A 22,381-nucleotide genomic window follows, 5' to 3' on the forward strand; every position below is an offset into this window, starting at 1 on the left:
AGCAAATATCATTTGACCATCCGCGTCTTGAAAAATACCTCCACCTCCGCTTCTACTTGGATTACCTAGACTACTTCCATCTACGTTAAGTTTAGCCAAATCCTATGCCGGGCGCATCCACTTCAAAATTTGAACACTCTTTTTCTGGATAGACATATTCATTAATCTGAGTTGTAAGATCACTCCATCTGAGCATTTGATGAATGAATTATTCGTTTTTGTGTGGATAAGTTGAACTAAAAAATTCTTGATTTTATAGCACACTTGCTCCCCTATTAAAACAACCACTTCCATGCGAGTTTTACATTTGTGTAACCAGAGGAACCATCTTATTAAGGAAAGAAGAATACCAATCACAACATTGATTTGCGATACCACCTAATTCTTGGGTAGCCATTGTTATATTTTACCACCCCATGTATGAGTTGGTCCAAGTTTCAGAGCCAGCGATGCCTCAGAAGAATTCCAAATAAAAGTTAGAATCTCTCCCAAAGGTAACGAATGATTTAATGAATCACAACCAACCACTTTACAACATTCATATTAGAGGTCATAGATATATGCAACTTCATAATATTTTGGTCAAAAGGCAAACCATTATACATATCTTTCCACATAAACGTAGAAATTTTACTCGGAAATAATCTATGCCAAATCAATTTAGCCCACGATGCTTTTTCCTTGGGTTCATGATTGTATTGCCAAATTGAAAATGTAGAAAAATTGCAATTATGCTCTGCTCTCTATATATGTATATCTGGACCTGAGGAAAGTTGAATGTGTTGTAAGTTTAGATTTTCATAGATGGGATTCCCCACTAGCTCCTATACTTTCTCCCAATTACCTTACATATCAGAAAAGGCCTCAGCTACTGTTAGAGAGGGTTTCCTATAATCCGAGAGTTTGTCAAGAATCCCTAAAGATGGCCAATTTTCAAACCAAAACGACATCTTCCCTTCGTTAATGATCCGTTCAGAGCCTCTAATCACTGATTTCATCAATGCTTAGCCTTCAAAAAATGTGATTTGTAAGAAACATGATTTAGGAGGAATGGGTGATGTTGAGCTTTATATTTGGCTCGGAAAAAAGTAGCCCAAAGAGAGTTACCATACAGAAATTGCCAAACAAATTTCTTATGAAGAGTTTTCTTTGTCTTCCAATTTCCGTATATCGAGATCACCTTCTTCTGTAGGTCTACAAATATTATCCCATGTCACCCATTTCTTTTTCTTCTAACCATCCTTACTGCCCCATAAGAAATCTACAAAAATATGATTTAACTTGTGTATGACACTTCGAGGTATATTTAGCACTGTTAAAAGATGTAGAAGAATATTGGACAATACATGTTTTAATAACACAAGTCTACCACCCTTCGAGAGTAAAGCACCTTTTCACGAGTCTAATTTCTTTTGCACTTTCAGAATTAAGGATTCTACGAGTGGCTCATATAATACCTGTACATATTGGTGCACTCAAGTATAAACAGGGAAAAACTCATTCATTAAAACTAGTAGTCTGAAGCCCAATCGTATTTCGTGCTGTGGAAGGTTGTAACATACTCTCATTTTGTAAAATATATTGTAAAAGTAATATCACCTTATAAAAATGAGTTGCTCTACACAGAAGTTCCATACTCCTACACACCACTTAAAAATATGTGATTTTATTTTTTTATCCTTATATTTCACATTTCAATTCAATATGAAATACGAGGATAAAAAAGTAATATCATATATTTTTAAGTGGTGTGCAAAGTGTGGGGTTTATGTCTAGAATTTTTCCTTAAAAATATTCTCATTTTAAAATATGTGTTATGTAAAATGTTGTGGAATGTATTATATAAATATCATTACTCGTATACATATATGTGTATACATATATGTATATGAAAACAACATGAGGCTGAAAACGACGGGATGGCAAAGATTTCATTCAGAGTAATGCAAGATAAATGTGTAAGTTCCGCACACTTTTTTTAAAATATATATTTATTATTAAAAAAAATAACTTTTTCTCAAGGCCAATTTCGGGGCTGATAAAAACCAATTTCTTAACCCTTTTTGTTGATAAAAACCAACAACGAACTGATGCTTCAAAGCTCATCTCAGACCCCTGTTAGTTTTGCCAAATTACCAAAAGTAATATTAAAAACACTATCCTCAAAAATAGAACAATCACATTTTCAGGTGTAACCTTCCAAAGCCTGGCAATACAATAACTTTAGGTGCATTTAACCATTCTTTCACTACTTGAGGAACACACTGCACGCTCAATCAATTCTAAAAACAAATTCCAGTTCAATACAAATTAAAACCAATCTCTTTGAATAATTCCAAGTCAGAGGCGATCTCCACTAGGCACACCTTCCTTTGGACTAGTTTGGTTACACAAAACTAAACCATCTTATCTCATTTTATATAATTATTATAATTTTTTCAAACTTTCACACAAAATATAATAAAGAATTTAATTTTTTTAAATTTTAAATAAAAATAATATTAAAAATTTATATTCTAATAATATTTTATTTAATTTTTAACAAAATATTTTATCTCATTTTATTTGAACTGTCTAACCAAACAAGACCAGTTACCCATGTTTTCATTCATTCCGTGAGCTAGAGGGCTTTCCTGTAGCACAACTCATTTAAAACAATATTGCTACAGGTACTCGCGGAGGGTACCTTTTGCAGAATCGGCTCGTGAGCCGATATTATTAAAATAAAATAAAAGGAAAAAGAATTCGATTTCAGACAAACCAGTGCCAAAATCATATCAAATATTTGATATGAAGGGAGAACTCGATTTCGGATAAACGAACGAAGGGAGAACTTGCAGTCGTTCGGTCGAACCCACCCCCATCGTGGCGTCGAACCCAGCTCGAAACTGCTTTGCTGTGCCGTTGAACCCCTATCATGCTGTCGAACCCTCATCTGCGCCGGTGGTCGATTTCTGTGTTAGAGAGATTGCCATCGTGGGTAGACCAAGGTTTGATTCTTATGCAGTTTTTCCTTCAATTTTCCAATATCTTTGATTCTTTGAACAAAGGGTAGACCAAGGTTTGATTGTATTTTCCCATTCTCAACCTGTATTTTCCCATTCTTGATCGAGATTTCTCAACCTGGATTACTGTTTATAGAAACAAGATGGATGGGTTTTGTATTCACTGCAGTTCTTTTTCCCACTGAAGTTGCAAGCAAAAATCCGAAAGTTCACATTAAAGTGAGAGGGGACAAACAATTTTTTTTATGGACTATAAAGTAGAAGGAAGAGCTTGTTTTTATTTTGTTTTATTTGTGATGTTTTGCACGTACATAAAGTGCTTTTGAGCTAAGTAAAAGGATGCATATTAATATTTCATGTTGATTTGGAGAGAAAGAAAGCATACGCAGCAGGTAAGTTTGTTAATAGACCTTGAATCAACAATGAATGAAACTGACGTGCACAAATGAAAAATCTCATTAAATTAAATTTTGGTCTAGGTTCCAAAATTGGGGGAAAAAAATGGAACCACGAGCTCATGATTCACCACCACATCAACCTATCTGAAAGATCTCTAAACAGTTGATCGAAAAAGAATTCTATTTGATCATCAAGCCCTGCACTGCCTGTGAATTATCTTCAACAACCCTGTTAGTTTGAAAGGTGCTGATAACATTTGTAATATTAGCCTGGACATCAAAAGGAGATACATGTTAATCTATAACAGCTATGACGCAGGGGGTCAGTGGCCAAATGCTAGCGGATATTCAAGTCTATTGAAAATTTGTTATCAAATGATTACTCATGCAACGGGTTCAAAAAAACATATTGAGGATGCCACACATAAGTTATATGTTATGATTGACTTATATAGTGAGAATCAAGAACCTCCAACGATGACCCTCACTGGTTCCAATGTTGGTTGTACGACAAATGAGACCACCATAGTGGGTAGTTCAAAGCAAGTACTCAGTCCAGTAGTTGTCAGTGGATCACAACTGGTACAATTTGGGTTGGATGGATCACAACTAGTTTAATTGTGGTTGGAAGGCCCAGAGAACTAATTTACGTAACATTTGCATATATAGTTTCTGTGGTTGGGTATTTATACCTTTTTGTTGAAATTAAATTGGATATGGGGCTGAGCCATGTAATCACTAAATGTAAGTTGATTTTTTGTAATCATCACTTCCTGCGTGGTCAGTAGCTTTTCCGCCATATCCAGATGTCTACCAATATCCCAAAAACATTCAAGTGGTAATGCAACGAGCAGTTGTAATGGACATGGCCAATGCCTCTCTAATGAGATTTGTAAATGTAGAAATTATTTACTTTCATTTTTCTTTTCATTTATTCTATGTAGTTCTTGCAATTGTAATGGACATGACCAATGTCTCTCTAATGGGATTTGTAAATGGCGAAATTATTTAATTTCATTTTTCTTTGCATCTTTTCTATGTAGTTCTTGCAGTTGTAATGGACATGACCAATGACTTTCTAATGAGATTTGTAAATGAAGAAATAATTTACTTTCTTTTTTATTTTCAATTTTTCTATGTTTTAGTTGGCAGGTTTGTTGTTGAATTCTGGGCAGGTTTTAGTTGCAGGTTTTTCTATGTTTTCGTTGGCAAGTTTAGTCATTTTGGGAGGAAACTGTCATTACCTATTATTAGATTTCATGCAGGGCAATATTTTGATTTCATTACTAGATTTCCATTTACATGCCTGTTTCAGAAGAAGCCAACAACTGATACAAATTGAAAAGAAAAACTGATAAAAAATGTTCCATTTACATCAAGCAGGGATAGCTCAAATTGTTCCATTTACATCAACTTGATCCAACAACTGATACAAACTGTTCCGTTTACATGTCTGTGGACACTGATAAAAACTAAAAAGCTGGGCGCTACAGCGAAAGTCCCGACTAACACAACATAAATTCTGAGCAACTTAAACTACATGTTCAGACTAAGTTGTAACATCACCAACATATAAACAACTTAGATACACATAGCACCAACATCTTATTTCAGCTTCACGTAAAGCACTAACTCCTTATTCAGAAACTCCTCATTTCTATTGGATAGCACCAACTCGATCTCATCCGCTCTCTTACGGAGATCAATCTCCCTCTTTTCGATATCGTTGAGTGTTAGATGCACATAACTCAATATAATTGCAAATAATCCGATATTGAGCATAAGCATGTGATATCATCATCTTTCTCAAATCATACTAACTATAGATAAAATAAGAAAAAAAATCATTATGATTATAAATGTAAATCTACGGAATGCTTAAGAGAAGTTGAATATAAATGTTAATTTAATAACCCGAATCCATAGTTTATGTGCACATTCTTGGAGTATGAACATGGAGAGGAGCCATGATAATAAAAAACCTTAATTTCAATTGGTCAAGTTTGATGCTCTTTACTTTCTTTTATTTTTATTTACAATAAGGGAATTGTATCAGCAACTTACCACTCCACACTTGATGATAAATGAAAATGCAAATTGACCCAACCATTGCGTGGCTTTATTTTTAAAGAACCAGAGGCCCTATGCGTACAACCAAAAATTGAGGACAAGTAATGTCATACCCCATTAGCCAAAGGATATTCCAAGAAAACATGATTAGTATTTTCAGCAAAGCCATCAGGACTACAATCACACTAACTGGTGATACTTGAAAACTGAAAAATCTGAAAACTTTTTACTTACTAATGAAAACTTGGGGATCAATTTTACAACAACTTAAGCCCTTTTTTTTTTTTTTTTTTTTTTTGCAGCACATTTTCCTCCAGTACTTAAATCTAGTAAGCTTGATGACAGCAGAAAATGGGAGGTCTCATCATCCATGATTGTATAGTGTAAAAAAATCAACCCTCAGCAGATTCCCATTTGAAAGCCATGGGCCCAAAAAAGGGAAGGTCGTAGAGCATACAATTTTTGCATCTTTCTAGTTTTTTTTTTTTTTATCTGCAGCAAAACAGGATATTCAATGTTTTCGACTTTTCCCAAATAGTTGGTGGGCAAATTTCATTATGAATAACGAACAGGGTAGTGACCATGATCATGAATCCCTCGCCTCACTCTGTCCCCAAAAAACAGACCAATAATCAAACATTCCCCATCTCCTTCTCATCTTGTTCTACATATGTTAATCAGAACATAAAATGGGAGATTTCTTCTTCGGTTTAGTGCATGCCAAGAAATGGGGCACGAAGAAGATTTCAGAAGATGAGAAGAAGGTGCGAACCAGTAGACGAGAAGAACCTGTCTTCGCGTTTCGTCTTCGTGGTCGTCTGTGGGGAAGCTTGCTCCAGAAAGCCGAATCTATTCCATGGGTTTCAGATGAGAAGAAGAAGATGCAAAAAAATCAAAAAATAAAAAAATGAAGATGAGAAGAAGAAGATGAGAGGTACCTGATCTTCGTGGTTCTCTCATTCTCTGTGGTTTACAAGAAGAAGAAGATGAGAATAAGAAGATGAAATCAATCTCCGCGGGTTTCCGAAGCTTGCTGCGTTTCAACCTAGCTGAATTCAACGAAACGACACGTTTTATTTTTACACGTGGATGGACGTGGACGCCGGGTTCCCCAACCCCGAGTGCGAGTAGAATTTTGCATTTAAAATAGAATACTCAAACTTACCGACTCTTAAAATTATAAATATCTTACGGCACGATGGTCCTCGTTCGGTGCTCGGGGAAGAAAAACATCGATCATAGTACGCACGCACGCAGCTGACTTTCAAGCAAAATGATATCACTTCTGAACTGAATTCTGCATAATGAGATACCGGACCTCTCCATCTTCTACTAGTTTCCTCAGTTTTTTTATTTCCATTTTCTTCCTCTCTTTTGCAACTGTAGCAACCCATGAATTTTTGCAAAGAGGGTCTTCTTACTCAGTTGAGGCTGCAACAGACCTCCTGACCTCCCCAGACAAGTCATTTACCTGTGGCTTCTATGAGGTGGGAGAAAATGCTTACTGCTTTTCTATTTGGTTTACCAATTCCAAGGAGAGAACCGACGTTGTTTGGATGGCCAACAAAGAAAGACCCGTCAATGGCAGAGGATCCAGAATTTCATTGCAGCGAGACGGTGCATTCGTCCTTATCGATGTCGACGGCTCGAAGGTGTGGGAGACCAACACCAGCTCCGCTGATGTTGAGAGAGCTGAGCTTTTGGATGGGAACCTTGCTGTAAAAGATCCACATGGTAAAATCCTATGGCAAAGCTTTGATTTTCCTACTGATACTCTTCTTCCTAACCAACCCTTCACAAAGAGCAAGAAATTGGTTTCTACTATAGGAAGACGATCTTATTATTCTGGATATTTTAGTTTCTATTTTGGTAGCGATAACGTGTTGAGGTTGATTTATGATGGGCCTGATATTTCAAGCTTGTATTGGCCTAATCCTGATTACACACTGTTTCAAAATGGAAGAACAAATTATAATAGTAGCAGAACCGCTGTTTTAGATGAAATGGCTAGTTTCTTATCCAGTGACCGGTTGCAGTTCAGTGCTACTGACATGGGTTTTGGGGTTAAAAGGAGGCTGACAATTGATTATGATGGAAACCTTCGACTATATAGCTTAGATAATTTGTCTGGATTGTGGGTGATTACATGGAAAGCTCTCGCTGAGCAGTGCAACGTGCATGGGATAGGTGGGAGAAATGGGATTTGTGTTTATACCCCACAACCCAAGTGCTCCTGTGCTCCTGGCTATGATATCATTGATGAAAGTAATTGGAACAAAGGTTGCAAGCCTAAGTTCAATCAGGCCAGCAGCCAAGCTGAGAATGTGAAATTTGTGGAGCTTTCACATGTAGATTTCTATGGATTTGATCTCAATTATAGTGAACAAGTTTCAATCAACTCTTGCAGAAAACTCTGCTTAGAGGACTGCCGTTGTGAAGCATTTAGCTATAGGTTAACGGGGCAAGGGCTTTGTTACACAAAAAGTGCACTTTTTAATGACTACAGGTCCCCCAACTTTCCGGGCAGTATATATCTGAAATTGCCAGCAAATTTGGAAACAGCAGAACCCAACATTCTTACTGTTGCCAGTCCAATATGCAAGAGCCGTGAATCTAAAAATTTGATAGGGTCTGTTTCAATGTATAACAACAGTTCAAAGAGGATGAGATGGGTTTATCTTTACTGGTTTGTTTCTACAATTGCTGCAGTTGAAGTTCTCCTCATAGTATTAGGTTGGTATTTCCTTTCTAGGGGACATGGTGTGCCTGCTTCGTTGGAAGATGGTTACCGTGTGATAGCAAGTCAGTTCAGGAAGTTTAGTTATGCTGAACTCGTAAAAGCAACCAAGAAGTTCAAGGAAGTGCAGGGGAGAGGAGTCTCGGGGGCTGTATATAAGGGTGTTTTGGCGGATGAAAGGGTTGTGGCTGTGAAGAGATTGAAAGATATGTCTCAAGGGGAAGACTTGTTTTGGGCAGAATTGAGTACTATTGGGAAAATCCATCACATGAACCTTGTTAGAATGTGGGGATTTTGTTCAGAACATAGGCACAGACTCATAGTGTTTGAGTACATAGAGAACGGGTCATTGTACAAGCACTTATTCTCCTCTAATTTTCTTGGATGGAAAGAGAGGTTTAAAGTGGCATTAGGAACAGCTAAGGGTTTGGCCTATCTTCATCATGAATGTCTAGAATGGGTTATCCATTGTGATGTGAAGCCTGAAAATATACTCCTAGGCAGTGACTTTGAACCAAAGATTGCAGATTTTGGGCTAGCAAAACTGTCTCAAAGGGGAAGCCCCAGCTCAGAACTCTCTCAAGTCCGAGGTACAAAAGGATACATGGCTCCGGAATGGGCTTCAAATCTTCCTATAACAGCAAAAGTTGATGTTTATAGTTATGGGGTTGTGATTTTAGAGATAGTGAAGGGAATTCGGCTCTCAACTTGGGTGTTGGAGGATGGTGAGAAGTTGTCGAGGCTTGTTAGCACAGTGAAAGGGAAAATTCGATGCGGAGAAGACTCTTGGATAGATGATATAGTGGATCCAAGATTGCAAGGTCAGTTTAGCAGGAAACAGGCAGAAGCAATTGTTCAAATTGGCATTTCCTGTGTGGAGGAAGATAGAAGCAAAAGACCAACAATGGATTCTGTAGCCCAAGTTCTACTAGAATGTGAAAATGAAGAGTAAAGTATTCAGAAAAACAGTAATTACAGTAGCTGCAATTCTCTTATCTACTCTATTTACTTGGTCATATTGTGTTGTTTTGTGATCGCATTTCACTCCCAAAATTATCGTAGAAGGTGATTTCCTATATGGTCTTTGCATGCTCATCAAGTTCAAATTTCCCAAATCTCTCTACACAAGGGCCTGTTTTCTTATGAGATTAGAGATTTGTTTAAGTGCTTCCCTTGTCAAGAGTAAAATAGATTTGAACATGTTCAAATCTTAAGATTTGTTATTATCCTTTCTATTTAGGAATAATTGATAACGTCAGTATTTCTTATATTGACATTGATATTATCACCTTCTTTGAATTATCCTCAAGTCTCTTACGAGTAATATGTGATGTTGAACTCATTCTAATAAAATAAAGGTGTATCTTGTCCTCTCTCTCTCTCTCTCTCTCCCTCTCTCTTGCAAGAGATTTGAATATTTTTAATCTTATGTTTTGCTTTTATTCCTTCTATCTAGAAGGATTTTATTATAATCACATAATTATCTTTTATATCTATTTGATATTATCTCTATATTGAACTATCAGCAATTCTCTTATATTATGGTTAAAAAAAGAAAAGGTCAGTTTGTGAACTTCTTTAGAAAATTAATGTTGGCATATAATTTAGAGATGCATTCTTCATGGAGAATTAGAGTCTGTAATAATGGGATTTGAGTACATATAACTCATAGAAATGGAGTTTGCAGTTTGGGGAAATTCTTATAACAGTTTATTAGATTGCAAGAAGAAATAAGTAGACATCAAAACCCTACTAGGCAAAATCAGCAAAAAGCAGCCGGTTGGTGAGCAGCATGAAACGACTACACGTCTTTTTGGGATTGGCTTCATTAGGTCATGAGTTTGTGTATATATTTTGAAAATTGATGATGTTTGGGGAATATATATATATATATATATATATATAATATGCTTTTGTATTGTAAATTGGAAAATAAAGAAACAAGAACCTTTTATAAAACAAGAGTTCGGTGTTGATACACATCATGATGGACACTTTCTTTTTCTTATGGTCTTCACAGAGAGTACTGAGAAGGTGGTAGTAAGTGGGGTTTGGAAGGTACGGTGCAAGGTGGTCGGAGTACCATCGCTGGTACCCCAGGATGGAAAGCCGCCGTCGACGCCATGTAGGATGCCTTTTGGGTGGTGGCCTGATCTGTGAGATTAGTTTCGAAAAAGAAAAAAAAAAAAAAAGGAGGTGGACGTCGGCGGTGGGAGAAGGCCAAGGAAGGCATGCTGGCTTCTTCTCGCTGGCGATGCCCACTACTGCTCCAGACCAAAGGAAGATAAAAAACGAAACATGGGGCTGTGCTGCTTGGGGATGAAGAAGAAATAAGAAGTAGGGTAGGGGCCCAACTTGTGTCTGTCCATTACACTGAACCGGGTTTCGGCTTGGTTCTTGGACCAGTTCGGTCCAGACCCAGACCGGCCAGATTATTATATTATATTATTATTTTAATATTATTTATTCAAAAAAAATCTAAAAAATAATTCTTTCTTTCTCTTCTCTTTCAAAACATGTACTTTATGTTTAAAAAATGTATGATTTATTTAAAGTTGAATTATCGCTATTAGTTATAAAATTCTTAATTATTATTTCTTATGAATTTTATTCTATGGTAGGCCATATAAATATATGAATTATTTGCACTTGAATTATGACTATATGTTATAAAACTTTTAATTATTGTTTTCTATAATTTTATTATATGTTAAGCCATATAAATGTATGAAATATTGGACTTGAATTATGGCTATTAGTTATAAAATTCTCAATTATTGGTTTTATGATTTTTATTGTATGGTTGGCCATACATATATAATTGTTTATCCCATATAGGGCGAATGGTTTGCACCAAAATTAAAGAAAAAAATTGGTTGCCCAAAATTACAAGATTTTTCTTAATTTTGATGGAAAAACCATTAAACTTTATAGTAAATATGGGTATGGTGGAGTGAATAATTTATGTGTCAAGACCTACTCCCAAAGGAGGGTCTTGATTATACTAATAGTTCATCCATCAAAATAAGATTGGATGGACCAATTTGTATATCAGAATTTACTCCCAAAGGAGAATTCTGATTACACAGCTGGTTCATCCACAGAATTTAAAACTGGAGGGAACACTTTGTATGTCAGAGTTTACTCTCAAAAGAGAATTATGATGATACAACTAGTTCATCTACATATTTTAAAATTGAAGAGAACATTTTGTGTGTTGGGATTCACTGCCAAATGAGGGGTCTTGATGACACTATGAGTTTATCCATAATGGTTTAAATTTATCCATAATGATTTAAATTCTGTTATTGTTTATTAGTGTCAAACTCAAAGCATTAATGGGATCAAAATGCTTTTCTTGCAATGAATATCATTGCAAGGTTTCTTGTACAGAATGTCTGTAATTTAGATAAATATGAGCATGTCAATTTTACAGTAAGACCTCGTTTGGAAATGACTCTAGTTCTAGACTTGGGTTTACTCATTTCAAGTCTAACATCAATTATTGAGAATATGGGTAAGGGTAAAAAAGCTATGATGGTTACGAAGATATGATTAATTACTACATATCAGAACTTTAGGAATGAAAATTGTGAAATCTTCTTATTTTTGTATAGAATGGTTTATTTCAGATGTATCATTATTTTATCAAAGTGATAAAATATGAATGAGTTGGTTAAATTGTGTATATATTTTGAAAATTGATGATGTTTGGGAAAATATATATATATATATATATATATATATATATAGAATATGCTTTTGTAGTGTAAATTACAAAATAAAGAAAATAACAATAACCTATTATATAACGAGAATTTCGGTATTGATACACATCGTGATTGACACTTTCCTTATAGTAGAAGTCTATTGATTTCAATTTTAAATATGCACTAGACTTCTTGATTAGTCTATTTTTAAGATACAACAACATTGATTCTCATTAATCTTCATTTTAGTACACACAAAAGAAGATTCTTGAATCTAATATGATATAGCTAAATTGCTACATTCATGGAAGGAACCTCCGTATGATAAAGTGACACTTATATATGAAAAAAGGAATGATATGTATCAGCTACTATTTACTCTCAAACCTCACAACAATAATTTTTTTAATAGGAAGTGGAGTGTGGGATAGTGAATAGTAACTGATGAGAATACATTTAAAACTTGTTTAATTTAACAAAGGACACAAAGCTTCGTTTGTCTCAACCACGAATAACTAGAGATCACTTGCCAAATATAGGTTTGGCAAGTCTCATCTCATCTCATCTCATTATTATAACTTTTTAAAATTTTCACATAAAATATAATAAACAATTCAACTTTTTCAAATCTCAATTCAACTTTTTCAAATTCTAAAATAATAATAATATTTTAAACTTTTGTCTAAAACAGAAAATTTTCATTTCACTATCCAAACCTAGCGGCCAAGCACAAATAACTTTTTTTAACCATGACATTGATTCACATTAATTGTATTTAAGGTTTGAATATTATAATCAATCTAACTATAAAAGCTAACTAGTTGGTTGTGTCTATTGTGCGGTGGAGCGGGGCGTCAAGCTGAGATGGGTAGTACAATTTTGAATCAAATCGAGAGATCTTGACTGAAAATGTGTAATCCTATGTAATTTTAGGTTATATTTGGATAGGAAGGTGATTTCAAATATTCTGTTAATAATAGTGAAAAAGTAAAAATAGAATATTGAATAATAATAAATAATAATAAAATAATAAATATTATTCTACTATCAAACTAGCCCTAATTTGCATAATTGAAGATATTCTCCATTTCATACATTATAACTCTTTGAAACGAGACCTTGCACACACACCCTTCAAAATAAGAAGAAAAAAAAAAAAAAAAAAAAATCTAATACTGTAGTAATTGCTGAATATATATGCCTTGGATGGAGCTACAGTTACCGACAAAGGGCCATTTGGTCTTTTTATTTTTTTTATAAAAAAATAAATTTATAACATTATTAAAGCCACTTTCTTAATGCCTTTGTACTCATCATTAAAAAAAAAAAAAAAAAAAAAAAAAAAATCCAAACGCATTATTGAAACATATCATCGGGACCAAGCAATATGCCTTTGTACTCATCTTAAAAGTTGTGTTCCAAAGAGTACAAAAACTGAATTTGTCAGCAAAACAATTAGTTCTTTGGAAATGTTTGACAACGATGTTCTAACTTCGAAATGATTGGCAGGATTAATCTTTGAATTCGCCCGTTTCAAATTTGAAAAAAATTGAGTATAACAATTAAGTATTTAATTTTTAAATTATTAAATTTATTTCAATTTTAAATTTTTTTTAAACGTGAAACTTATAATTTTTTTTAATTTAATGTCTTTTTACACGTAAAAAATACAATCTTTTTTAATTTTCTATAAATATATCTAAACTCACGTTAATATTTAAATATATCTAAACTTATCGAATCTCATAAAATTTATTCTACCATTTCAACTTATTACTATTCATAAAAAACTTAATTAATGATTTCACAAAACATACAAATGTAATGTAACTCTCTGGGACATGAGTTTTTTTATTTAATAATTTATATTTTATCAACTCACTAGAATTTAAAGTCCAAAAATAGTAATTAAAAATAGTAATTATTTTAAAAATTTAAAATTAAGAGTTATTTTATTCTCAAATTGATCTGTAAGAAAAAATATTTACATCACATAATTTAATTTAAAAGATAAATTTTAAAATTTAAATTTTATAAATTAAATTGTACAAATATAAATATATATATATATATATATATATATATAACTAGATCAAACAAATATTTTTAATCAAATATAAAGAAAAAAAACTGAAGGTCTCATGTAATCGCCTTTTCATTTGGAATAATCATTACAAAATCTTATAGGATATAACGACCATTAAAAACATATGATATGAAATTATTTCAAGAACATAATACTTAATGCATCACTTCGCGTATAAACTAAGTAATAATTTTTCCTCAGCGGCTCCGCCTGACTCTCTAAAGATACGCCAAAAATCTGAGACGTCATTCTTGCCCAACCAACCATAGGCCTCCTCTTTCCTCTCAGTTTTCTCTGTACCCAAACAAGGCAGTACGCCCTTTTCAGTACCTCACTGCTGCTTATTTTCCATTCCTGTAGCTTGTTTATTTTAATCAGTTTGGTGCTGCGTACTTGAGTTGCGATTTGAGAGTTTCTTGTTTCGGGATTATTTGTCGAATTTTCTCTTGACTTTTAGTTCCGACTGAGATATGGCGGGTTATTCACCGAGCTTCGGAGTGTCAAGGTTCGTGAGTTCCCGAAATGAGGTCGTTCTACGGAAGACGTGGGGTCAGAGTTTGGAATTCAGGAATGTAAAGGAGGTGGCTTTGCCAGTGTTGCTTCGAAACAATATGAGTAGACAGAGGAACCAGAGGTTTGTAGTGGTGCTGAAAATCTCAGAGCCACGTGGTAGACCGCAATCCGGTGTATTCGTCTCGAAAGAAGGTGGTGATGTGGTTTTAGAGAGTGGGTGTGAAGCGACAGCTTCTAGCGGTGTGAATGATGGGGATGTGCTTGGTGGAAGTGGTGGAAGTGGGATGTCTTCCAATGGCGGACGAGGTGGAGGTAATGGCGGCGGTGGTGATGACAATGAAGATGACAAAGAAGAGGAGGAGTTTGGGCCTCTACTGAAGTTTGAGGAGGTGATGAAGGAGACGGAGGCTCGGAGAGCTACTCTACCTTCGGATATGTTAGAGGCCGCGAAGAGCGTTGGCATTCGCAAATTGCTTCTCCTTAGATATTTGGATTTGCAGGTTCAACCAACTCTATATTAAGTGTCTGTTTAATCTTGCTGTTGAGTTTTTGTACATCATTGTAGGTTGTCTTCCTCTTTTGCTTCTGATATTTTGATACTTGAACTGTAGGGGTCATTCTGGCCTCTGGGCTTTCTGATGAAGTCCTTCTCTTTACTTCGGAATCGGATGTTGGCTGATCCATCCTTTCTTTTTAAAGTTGGAACAGAGGTTTGTTCTCGTTTTGACACACGCAAGCACATATATTTTATGCAAGTCTTTGTGTAGCTGAATGGTTAAGATAAAAACTAAGCCGTTTGTAGTACCCCATGAAGGGTGAAGAATGGGGTCCCATATTACCTGACTTGGAGAATCTCCTATGGCTTATAATGATTTCAAGTGTTATAATTGTAATCTTGATTAATCTTTTGGAATATGAGTGCGGATGTGTGGAACTTTTCATTCTATGGTTACAACATGATAATAGAGCTAATTACAGTCACAAATGTGGGATTTGAGCTATATCACGTCAGAATAAATGAAATAACCTGATGAGGCATCAGGGATTAGAGTGGAGGAGATTGTAATCCCAACTCATAGAAGGGTGGTGAATGGCCGGGGATTCTACATTTCTCAGTGAGGAGAAGTTCTTGTGGGGTTATAGTGATTCCGGGACTCCAATTGCAACCGTACCATACCTTTTGGAGTATAAGTATGTGTTTTGAGTTTTTCCTTGGATCATTGCACAATATATGTCAGTTATCAACTTTTTTCAGGGATATATAAATAGATAACTTTTTGCATTAACGTGGTCGATGTCATGCTATAAACTACACAGAGCATGTGTTTGCATTGTATAAAAGCATAGGTATACAAAGTTTGAAAAAGAGAGATTTGGGAAAGCAGTTAATAAGGCATTTATGCAGTAAGGAAGTTAGTATGCAAGTTAGATGGCCAAGTATCCATCGAACATTCCATTCTTTACAGGTCAAAGGCCCATCCCAAAGTCATGACCAACTTTCTGTAGTGTCCCAATTCGTCATTTGTGAGTGCCTCCATTTATGTAATGGCTTAGATTGTTGATGCGGTTTTATCATTTCCAGATATTCATATATGTATCATCATTAATTTAGTGTGATGCAGATGGTCATTGATACTGTTTGTGTAACGTTTGCGGAAGTTCAAAAGCGAGGCAAAGACTTTTGGTCAGAATTTGAGTTGTATGTTGCAGATCTCTTGGTTGGATTGGTTGTTACTGTTGCTTTGGTTGGTATGTTGGCACCTTATGTTTGTATTGGAAGACCAACTCTGTCTAAGGGTTTCTTGGACGAATGCAGCATGCCTATGGAGCTCTTCCTAGCAGGTTATTAGTCCATGTCAGTAACTTTTTTTTTTTTTTTTTCTCTTGATGAATAGCTCATACAAGGAATGGTATTCAATTGGTTTCCTCATGAAGAAAGGGTTTATCTTACTTGATCTGGACGTATCCTTTATATTTCACTTTGATATTGTATTTATACTTGTAACCGATCAAAAAAGGATATTGTATTTATATTATTGACTTAATTGCACATTCGGTGATACAATTGGAAGATTTCAATAAGCCTCTTAAGAGATGTTTTTATGCAGTGTGTTTGAAGCTGGAAGGCCAGGACGTAGATTTTCCTTGAAGCAGAGAACTGGTACATACTTTTATAAGGTTAGTTATATTTATCTGTTTCGAATCATGGTGGAATTTCATCCACATACTGTCAGTTTACAAGTACTTTTTCCAGGGTCTCATGTACGGATCAGTTGGGTTTGCTTGTGGCATTGTTGGCCAAGGCATTGGAAATTTAATCATGACTGCCAAGCGGTATGCCTCTTACACAGTATACTTGTTATATGCTAATTTTTTTATTTTGTTCTTTCAGCATCTGTAAATAGTGAGTCTTATGCGTAGTCATTTTAATGGCATCTGTAGTACTAGTCATTTCTGCTTTTTTTTGTTTTGGGGGGGGGGGGGGTGACAATCTCTGTATTCTTTTTTTTTTATAAGTAAGAAGATATTTTATATTTTATTAATATTAAAATAGGCATCAAGTACACAGGAAGTATACATGTGATTACACCTAGTTAGGATGATCTCTGTAATCCTCAGATTCTTTTGGCCATTTTCCCGATTTTTCATATGATACATTACTTTTGATATCATCCATGTGGCTTTTGGTAGTCTGGAAATTATGGTTTGATGCAATTCTTTGGCTGCACGTAATCCATGATAGGCCATATCATTCCGTCTTCCAGTTAGAGGGAAGTGGAAACTGTTATGAGTGTATTGTGAATGGAATCTTTGAAAAACTACAATTGGAATTTGAAAAGCTCATCTCTTGTTTTATCACGTTAAGTGACTCTATGACTGTGGTATAGATCTGTTGGTAATTTTGTATAGAGAATTTTTGGGGTAAATTAAAATGCATTTGAAAGAATAACTCGACTGTAATTAATCATGTCTGAATGAATATCATTTTCTTAGTCACTTTTTAGCTATTTTTTCTTTTTGCATTAAAGAGTATACATATATATATATATATATATAGAAAATTTAAAAAAATGTCCTGTATTATAAAAATTATTACACGGGTCCAGAGTTTTACGGGAAAAAGATATGCTGTGTTTGCATGGTCTCCAAGATTTCTCGACATCAATAAAATATAAAGAATATCTTACAGCATTTTGCTGCCTGCAAATTGTTGGCAGAATGTTTTGGGTTGATCCTTGCTGATATTGTGCTTAAAGAGCAATATATTTACAGGAATTAGCTGCATTAGAAATTTTATTTAATGAATGAAGGTCAATTAATTCAGAATATGTTTGCGTTTTCTTCTAGTGGGTCATTGCTCACAATATTTTGATCTATATGTCAGGAGTATGAAGAATTCAGAAGAGGACATTCCTGTGCCACCACTTCTGAAGACTGCAGCTCTTTGGGGTATGCCTTCACTGTTTAGATTTTCTATAAACTTTCAAGGTCATTGCCTTAATATGATCGTGAAACAAGTTATTTTTAGTGTCTATGAGCTGGTGTACATATTTTACCGTTCTTACTAGTTCCAGCTTGTTAGTTTTGGGAATATATACGATACAATGCTTTTGTTCAGTATGCTTCTTTGATGTTTTGCTAACTTTATAACTTTATTGTAGTTTTTCCTTTTAGCTAATTGAAGTTTAGCTGTCATCTATCCACACTGTTATGCTAATTGGTTAGAGTTTTCTCCCCAAACTTGCAGGTGCATTTCTTGCAGTTTCTTCGAACACCCGGTATCAGATCATCAATGGACTGGAACGTTTGGTAGAAGCATCAGCTTTTGCAAAGCAGGTTCCAACCGCAGCAATGGCTTTCACAGTTGGCGTGCGATTTGCCAACAATGTATATGGGGGGATGCAATTTGTGGACTGGGCTAAATGGAGTGGAGTGCAATAAGTCATCATGTATGCGTTTCTTATTTTATGTTGGATGTTTTGATATTCTACCCCACTTTATATGTTGTGGGTACTGCAAATTATTTGATGCTTAATAATCTTTTTATCCATGAAATTTATGATGAAATTCTGCAGTATTACTACAAACTACTTGATCAATTGGAAAGTGAATGAGAGAATGCCCATTCATATTCAGATCATGATCATGGTTTTTAGATGTAAACCATGATTTCATTCCCACGAGTAGTAGTACTACTTATTCTTGAGGGAATGAGAATGCATGCCCATCATTCATATTCCTTTCTTATATTTTGGGTTTGTGACAAACCATGCATTATGAATGATTGGAAAAACTCTAAAATGTCCTAGCTGATCTAATTTTTTTCCCAAAACAAAAAAGCCTGCACCTTTTTTTGTTTTTATAATTTCTTTTTATTATTATTTTTTAACTAAAAGATCATAAATCTATCAAAAAACCTAAAAATAAAGCCAATGCCATATATGGTATGGTATGGTCCTAGCAGTGGTCCGACCATCCTTGGAGGTTCTCGAGCTGGTCGGCCAACGGTAGCTAGCAAATTTAACGAGCTTTAAAATATTTTTGTACTTAATAATAGCTATTCCGCCTCCCATTTTTAGAAGAATGGCTACTTCGATCCTTAGATGGAATGGCTATTCTAAAAAAAAAAAAAAAAAAGCCTAATTAAACAATTTAAAAGTAGTCCAACTAAACCATGTATATATTCATAATTATTCCCATTTTAAGGTTCTATAATATTACACGAACCAAACCGTATCCTTAGTGTTAGGGAAATAATTACTATATATGCCAACGGCACTCAAGGAAATAATTACTGATCTCTCATCTAGAAATAGAATAACGTTTCATTCCACAATTCATGTAAAGAGTCGACATAGAGCCAGAGGTTATCCAGCTCAACTCTGAGCTGTTGCTAATTGCATTTTTTTGTCTAAACCAAAAGCTATGAGAAAATTAGCTTTGCAGCGCATGCAGAAATTACCAAGACACAGAGAGAGAGAGAGAGAGAGAGAGAGAGGTGCATTAGAGTTGGAGTTGGAGTAGAGAGACAGAGAGATGGGCACTGTGATGATCAATTCCTACATTGCAGAGAAAAACCATTTCCCATCTCTTCCTCGACCCCATAAAAGTTCACCTGGAGGATGGAAAGCTATTCGATATATTCTCGGTAACGCGCAGCATGCATGAATGCAGAGCTCATGATTTTAATATATTGTTTTTTCTCATTGATATATATATATATATATATATATATATATATATTTCTTAGTTTTTATATATACGACTTAGAAATTAGGGAGTTTAATTTGCGTGTCATGATTTCGTGTTTTGCTATTTTGAAGGGACCGAGACCTTCGAAAAATTGGCTACAATGGGTTTGATAGCCAATTTAGTGGTTTATCTGAATACAAGATACAACATGGACAATGCAACGTCGGCTTATGTGTTCAACATTTGGTCTGGTCTCATCAATTTTCTACCCTTAGCAGGCGCTTTTGTTTCCGATGCTTTTTTGGGAAGGTTCGGCACTCTTCTCTTTGGCACGACAGCATTGCTTCTGGTAAAAATCAGTTCTCATGATCTTCCAAATCCTGAAAATTATAGGGTTGATAGATTAATTGAAGGGAACCATGCATGCATTACAAAGAACTTGAAATACTTGGTATAATTTGTTTGGATGCATGTAAAGTGATATCAACTTTGAATTAATGTTACATCTATAAGGTTCATCAAAATCTGTTATCTGGTTAGGTCCATTAATCTTATTCATGGGAAGGAATTATAATCAGATCAAGGTTCGAAATCTATTTTCTTACTCCCATTTCCGAGGTCCCAAAAAACAAAGAAAGCTCAGTTTATTTATTAATCTATTTTTATTAGTAATTTGTTTTCTTAAAAGACTATATGAACAATATACGTTTCATTTTCACAGGGCATGGGGACCATGACCTTAACTGCAGGGATACCTATGTTAAGACCCTCTTCCTGCATTAATGAGGAATCCAATTGTGCACAGCCTCAGGGTTGGCAGCTAGCCGTCCTTTATGGTGGTCTTGCACTGATAGCCCTAGGATCTGGAGGCGTAAGACCCTGCAACATTGCCTTTGGTGCCGATCAATTCGACCCCACAACAGAGAAAGGGAGAGCACAACTAGAGAGCTTCTGCAATTGGTGGTACTTCTTATTTACAGTCACCCTCATGGTAGCTCTGACCGGAGTTGTCTACGTTCAGACTAATGTAGACTGGATTCTGGGATTTGCCATTCCAACTTGTTGCCTTGCCCTTTCTATAAGCAGTCTCCTGCTTGGTTGCCATACTTACATACGCATGGAGCCGCAACGAAGCATCTTTGTTGATATGGCCAAAGTCATAACAGCTGCATGTAGAAAGTCTGGTCTTACCATAGGACAGCCGGCCTCCAAGCAATCCTACTATGATCCTCCAATGATTGGATTAGAGCCACAAAGAATGAAGCTTGCCCATTCTAATATGTTTAGGTTTCTTGATAAGGCTGCCATAATTACTGATCCAGGTGAATTGGACAGCCTAGGCAAGCCCAAGAACGGTTGGAGACTATGTAGCTTGCAAGAAGTAGAACAACTAAAACGTGTGATTGGTGTCTTGCCAGTTTGGTTAACAGGAATTGGTTGCGTAGTAGCCACAACACAAATGAAATCATTTGGCGTCCTTCAAGCAATTCAAATGAACAGATCGATTGGATATTTAACCCATCTCAAAATCCCACCAGCCTCGATGAGCCTCACATCCATGATTGCACTCTCAATATGGATCTATACTTACGAGCAAGTTTACCTTCCTCTAATGCGGAAAATGACCCAAAATGATAAAAGATTGACATTGGAACAAAGAATCGTGATCGGAGTTGTGATGTCAATTTTGTGCATGTTGGTTGCTGGGTTTACCGAGATGGAGCGTCGTGACTCAGCTTTGAAACGTGGGTCCTTTGAGTCACCTTTAACAGTTGCATTGCTTCTGCCTCAATTTGTTTTGTCTGGTTTGATTGAAGCTTTTGGTGCCATTGCCATGATGGAGTTGCTTACTGCACATTGGCCAAATAACATGAAGACTCTTGGGGGGCAATCTTTTATCTCAGTTTCACTATTGCAGGCTGTCTGAACTCCATTCTCATTGATATCTTCCTCAAAGTCGCTTGGATAAATGGAAAGTTACCATGGTTAGGTGGTAATGATCTTAATAAGAACAGGCTCGAGTACTTTTATTTCACCGTTGCCGCTCTCTCAACTTTAAACCTGATCTATTTCTGTGTCTTCGCTCGCCGTTATTTGGAGTATATTGAGCCGCAGAAGTCATTCCATTGTGAAGCGAATGATCTCGAGGAAAAATGGTTGCAGATGAAAGCAACAGATCATTAGAAAAGTAACTGAGTGACCAGTTTTTTATTTCTATTTTTAATTTTTTTTTCCTAGAGGCGTTTATCGTGCATTATACCTTTGTGGATTCATCTAACGTGTACTGTAAGATTTGTTTTTGCATTTTTCATGTTAATAACAAATTAGCCTTAAATTATCCAGTAAATGTCTCATGTTTCTCTATAATCCGAGTAATTAATTTTATTTGTTTGAAAGTGTATATATCCGGCCACCTAGAAGATCTCATAAAAGTAAATTTATAAATTGTATAAGTTGTCAGATCATTTACTTTATAATAAAAAGTTCTTTATATTTGATATATATAACTATATATACACACATACACACCACATCAATGATGTAAATTTGTGAATTTATTGTAGTGAGATCCATTTGTGGATGAAGTGAATTTTCTCTATCCCAAATGTTTATATACGTTCGTTTTTCTAAGGCAGAAAAGAAATCAACTACAGTAAAATCCTACAATA

At 35.2% G+C, this 22,381-nt stretch overlaps 3 protein-coding genes across 3 annotated transcripts; all 3 read left to right on the top strand.

Moving 5' to 3' along the window:
- The first annotated feature begins 6,743 nt into the window (after positions 1–6,743).
- LOC121264907 (putative receptor protein kinase ZmPK1) lies at positions 6,744–9,495 on the top strand. The gene has a single exon (XM_041168266.1). The coding sequence runs from the start codon at positions 6,778–6,780 to the stop codon at positions 9,160–9,162; it is 2,385 nt and encodes a 794-aa protein (XP_041024200.1). The 5' UTR covers positions 6,744–6,777; the 3' UTR covers positions 9,163–9,495.
- Positions 9,496–14,221: 4,726 nt separating this feature from the next.
- On the top strand, positions 14,222–18,575 carry LOC121264908 (protein RETICULATA, chloroplastic-like). Its single transcript, XM_041168267.1, is given in 8 exon segments — positions 14,222–15,019; positions 15,131–15,229; positions 16,142–16,310; positions 16,313–16,361; positions 16,628–16,697; positions 16,774–16,853; positions 17,905–17,969; positions 18,268–18,575. Coding segments are annotated over 8 exon segments (1,269 nt in total). The 5' UTR covers positions 14,222–14,476; the 3' UTR covers positions 18,462–18,575.
- Positions 18,576–19,152: 577 nt separating this feature from the next.
- Positions 19,153–22,059, top strand: LOC121264157 (protein NRT1/ PTR FAMILY 2.8-like). The gene is given in 4 exon segments (XM_041167230.1): positions 19,153–19,668; positions 19,844–20,061; positions 20,434–21,592; positions 21,595–22,059. Coding segments are annotated over 4 exon segments (1,791 nt in total). The 5' UTR covers positions 19,153–19,556; the 3' UTR covers positions 21,897–22,059.
- The last annotated feature ends 322 nt before the right edge of the window (positions 22,060–22,381 follow it).

The sequence above is a fragment of the Juglans microcarpa x Juglans regia genome, chromosome 5D (genome assembly GCF_004785595.1).
Source record: "Juglans microcarpa x Juglans regia isolate MS1-56 chromosome 5D, Jm3101_v1.0, whole genome shotgun sequence".
NCBI lineage: Eukaryota > Viridiplantae > Streptophyta > Magnoliopsida > Fagales > Juglandaceae > Juglans > Juglans microcarpa x Juglans regia.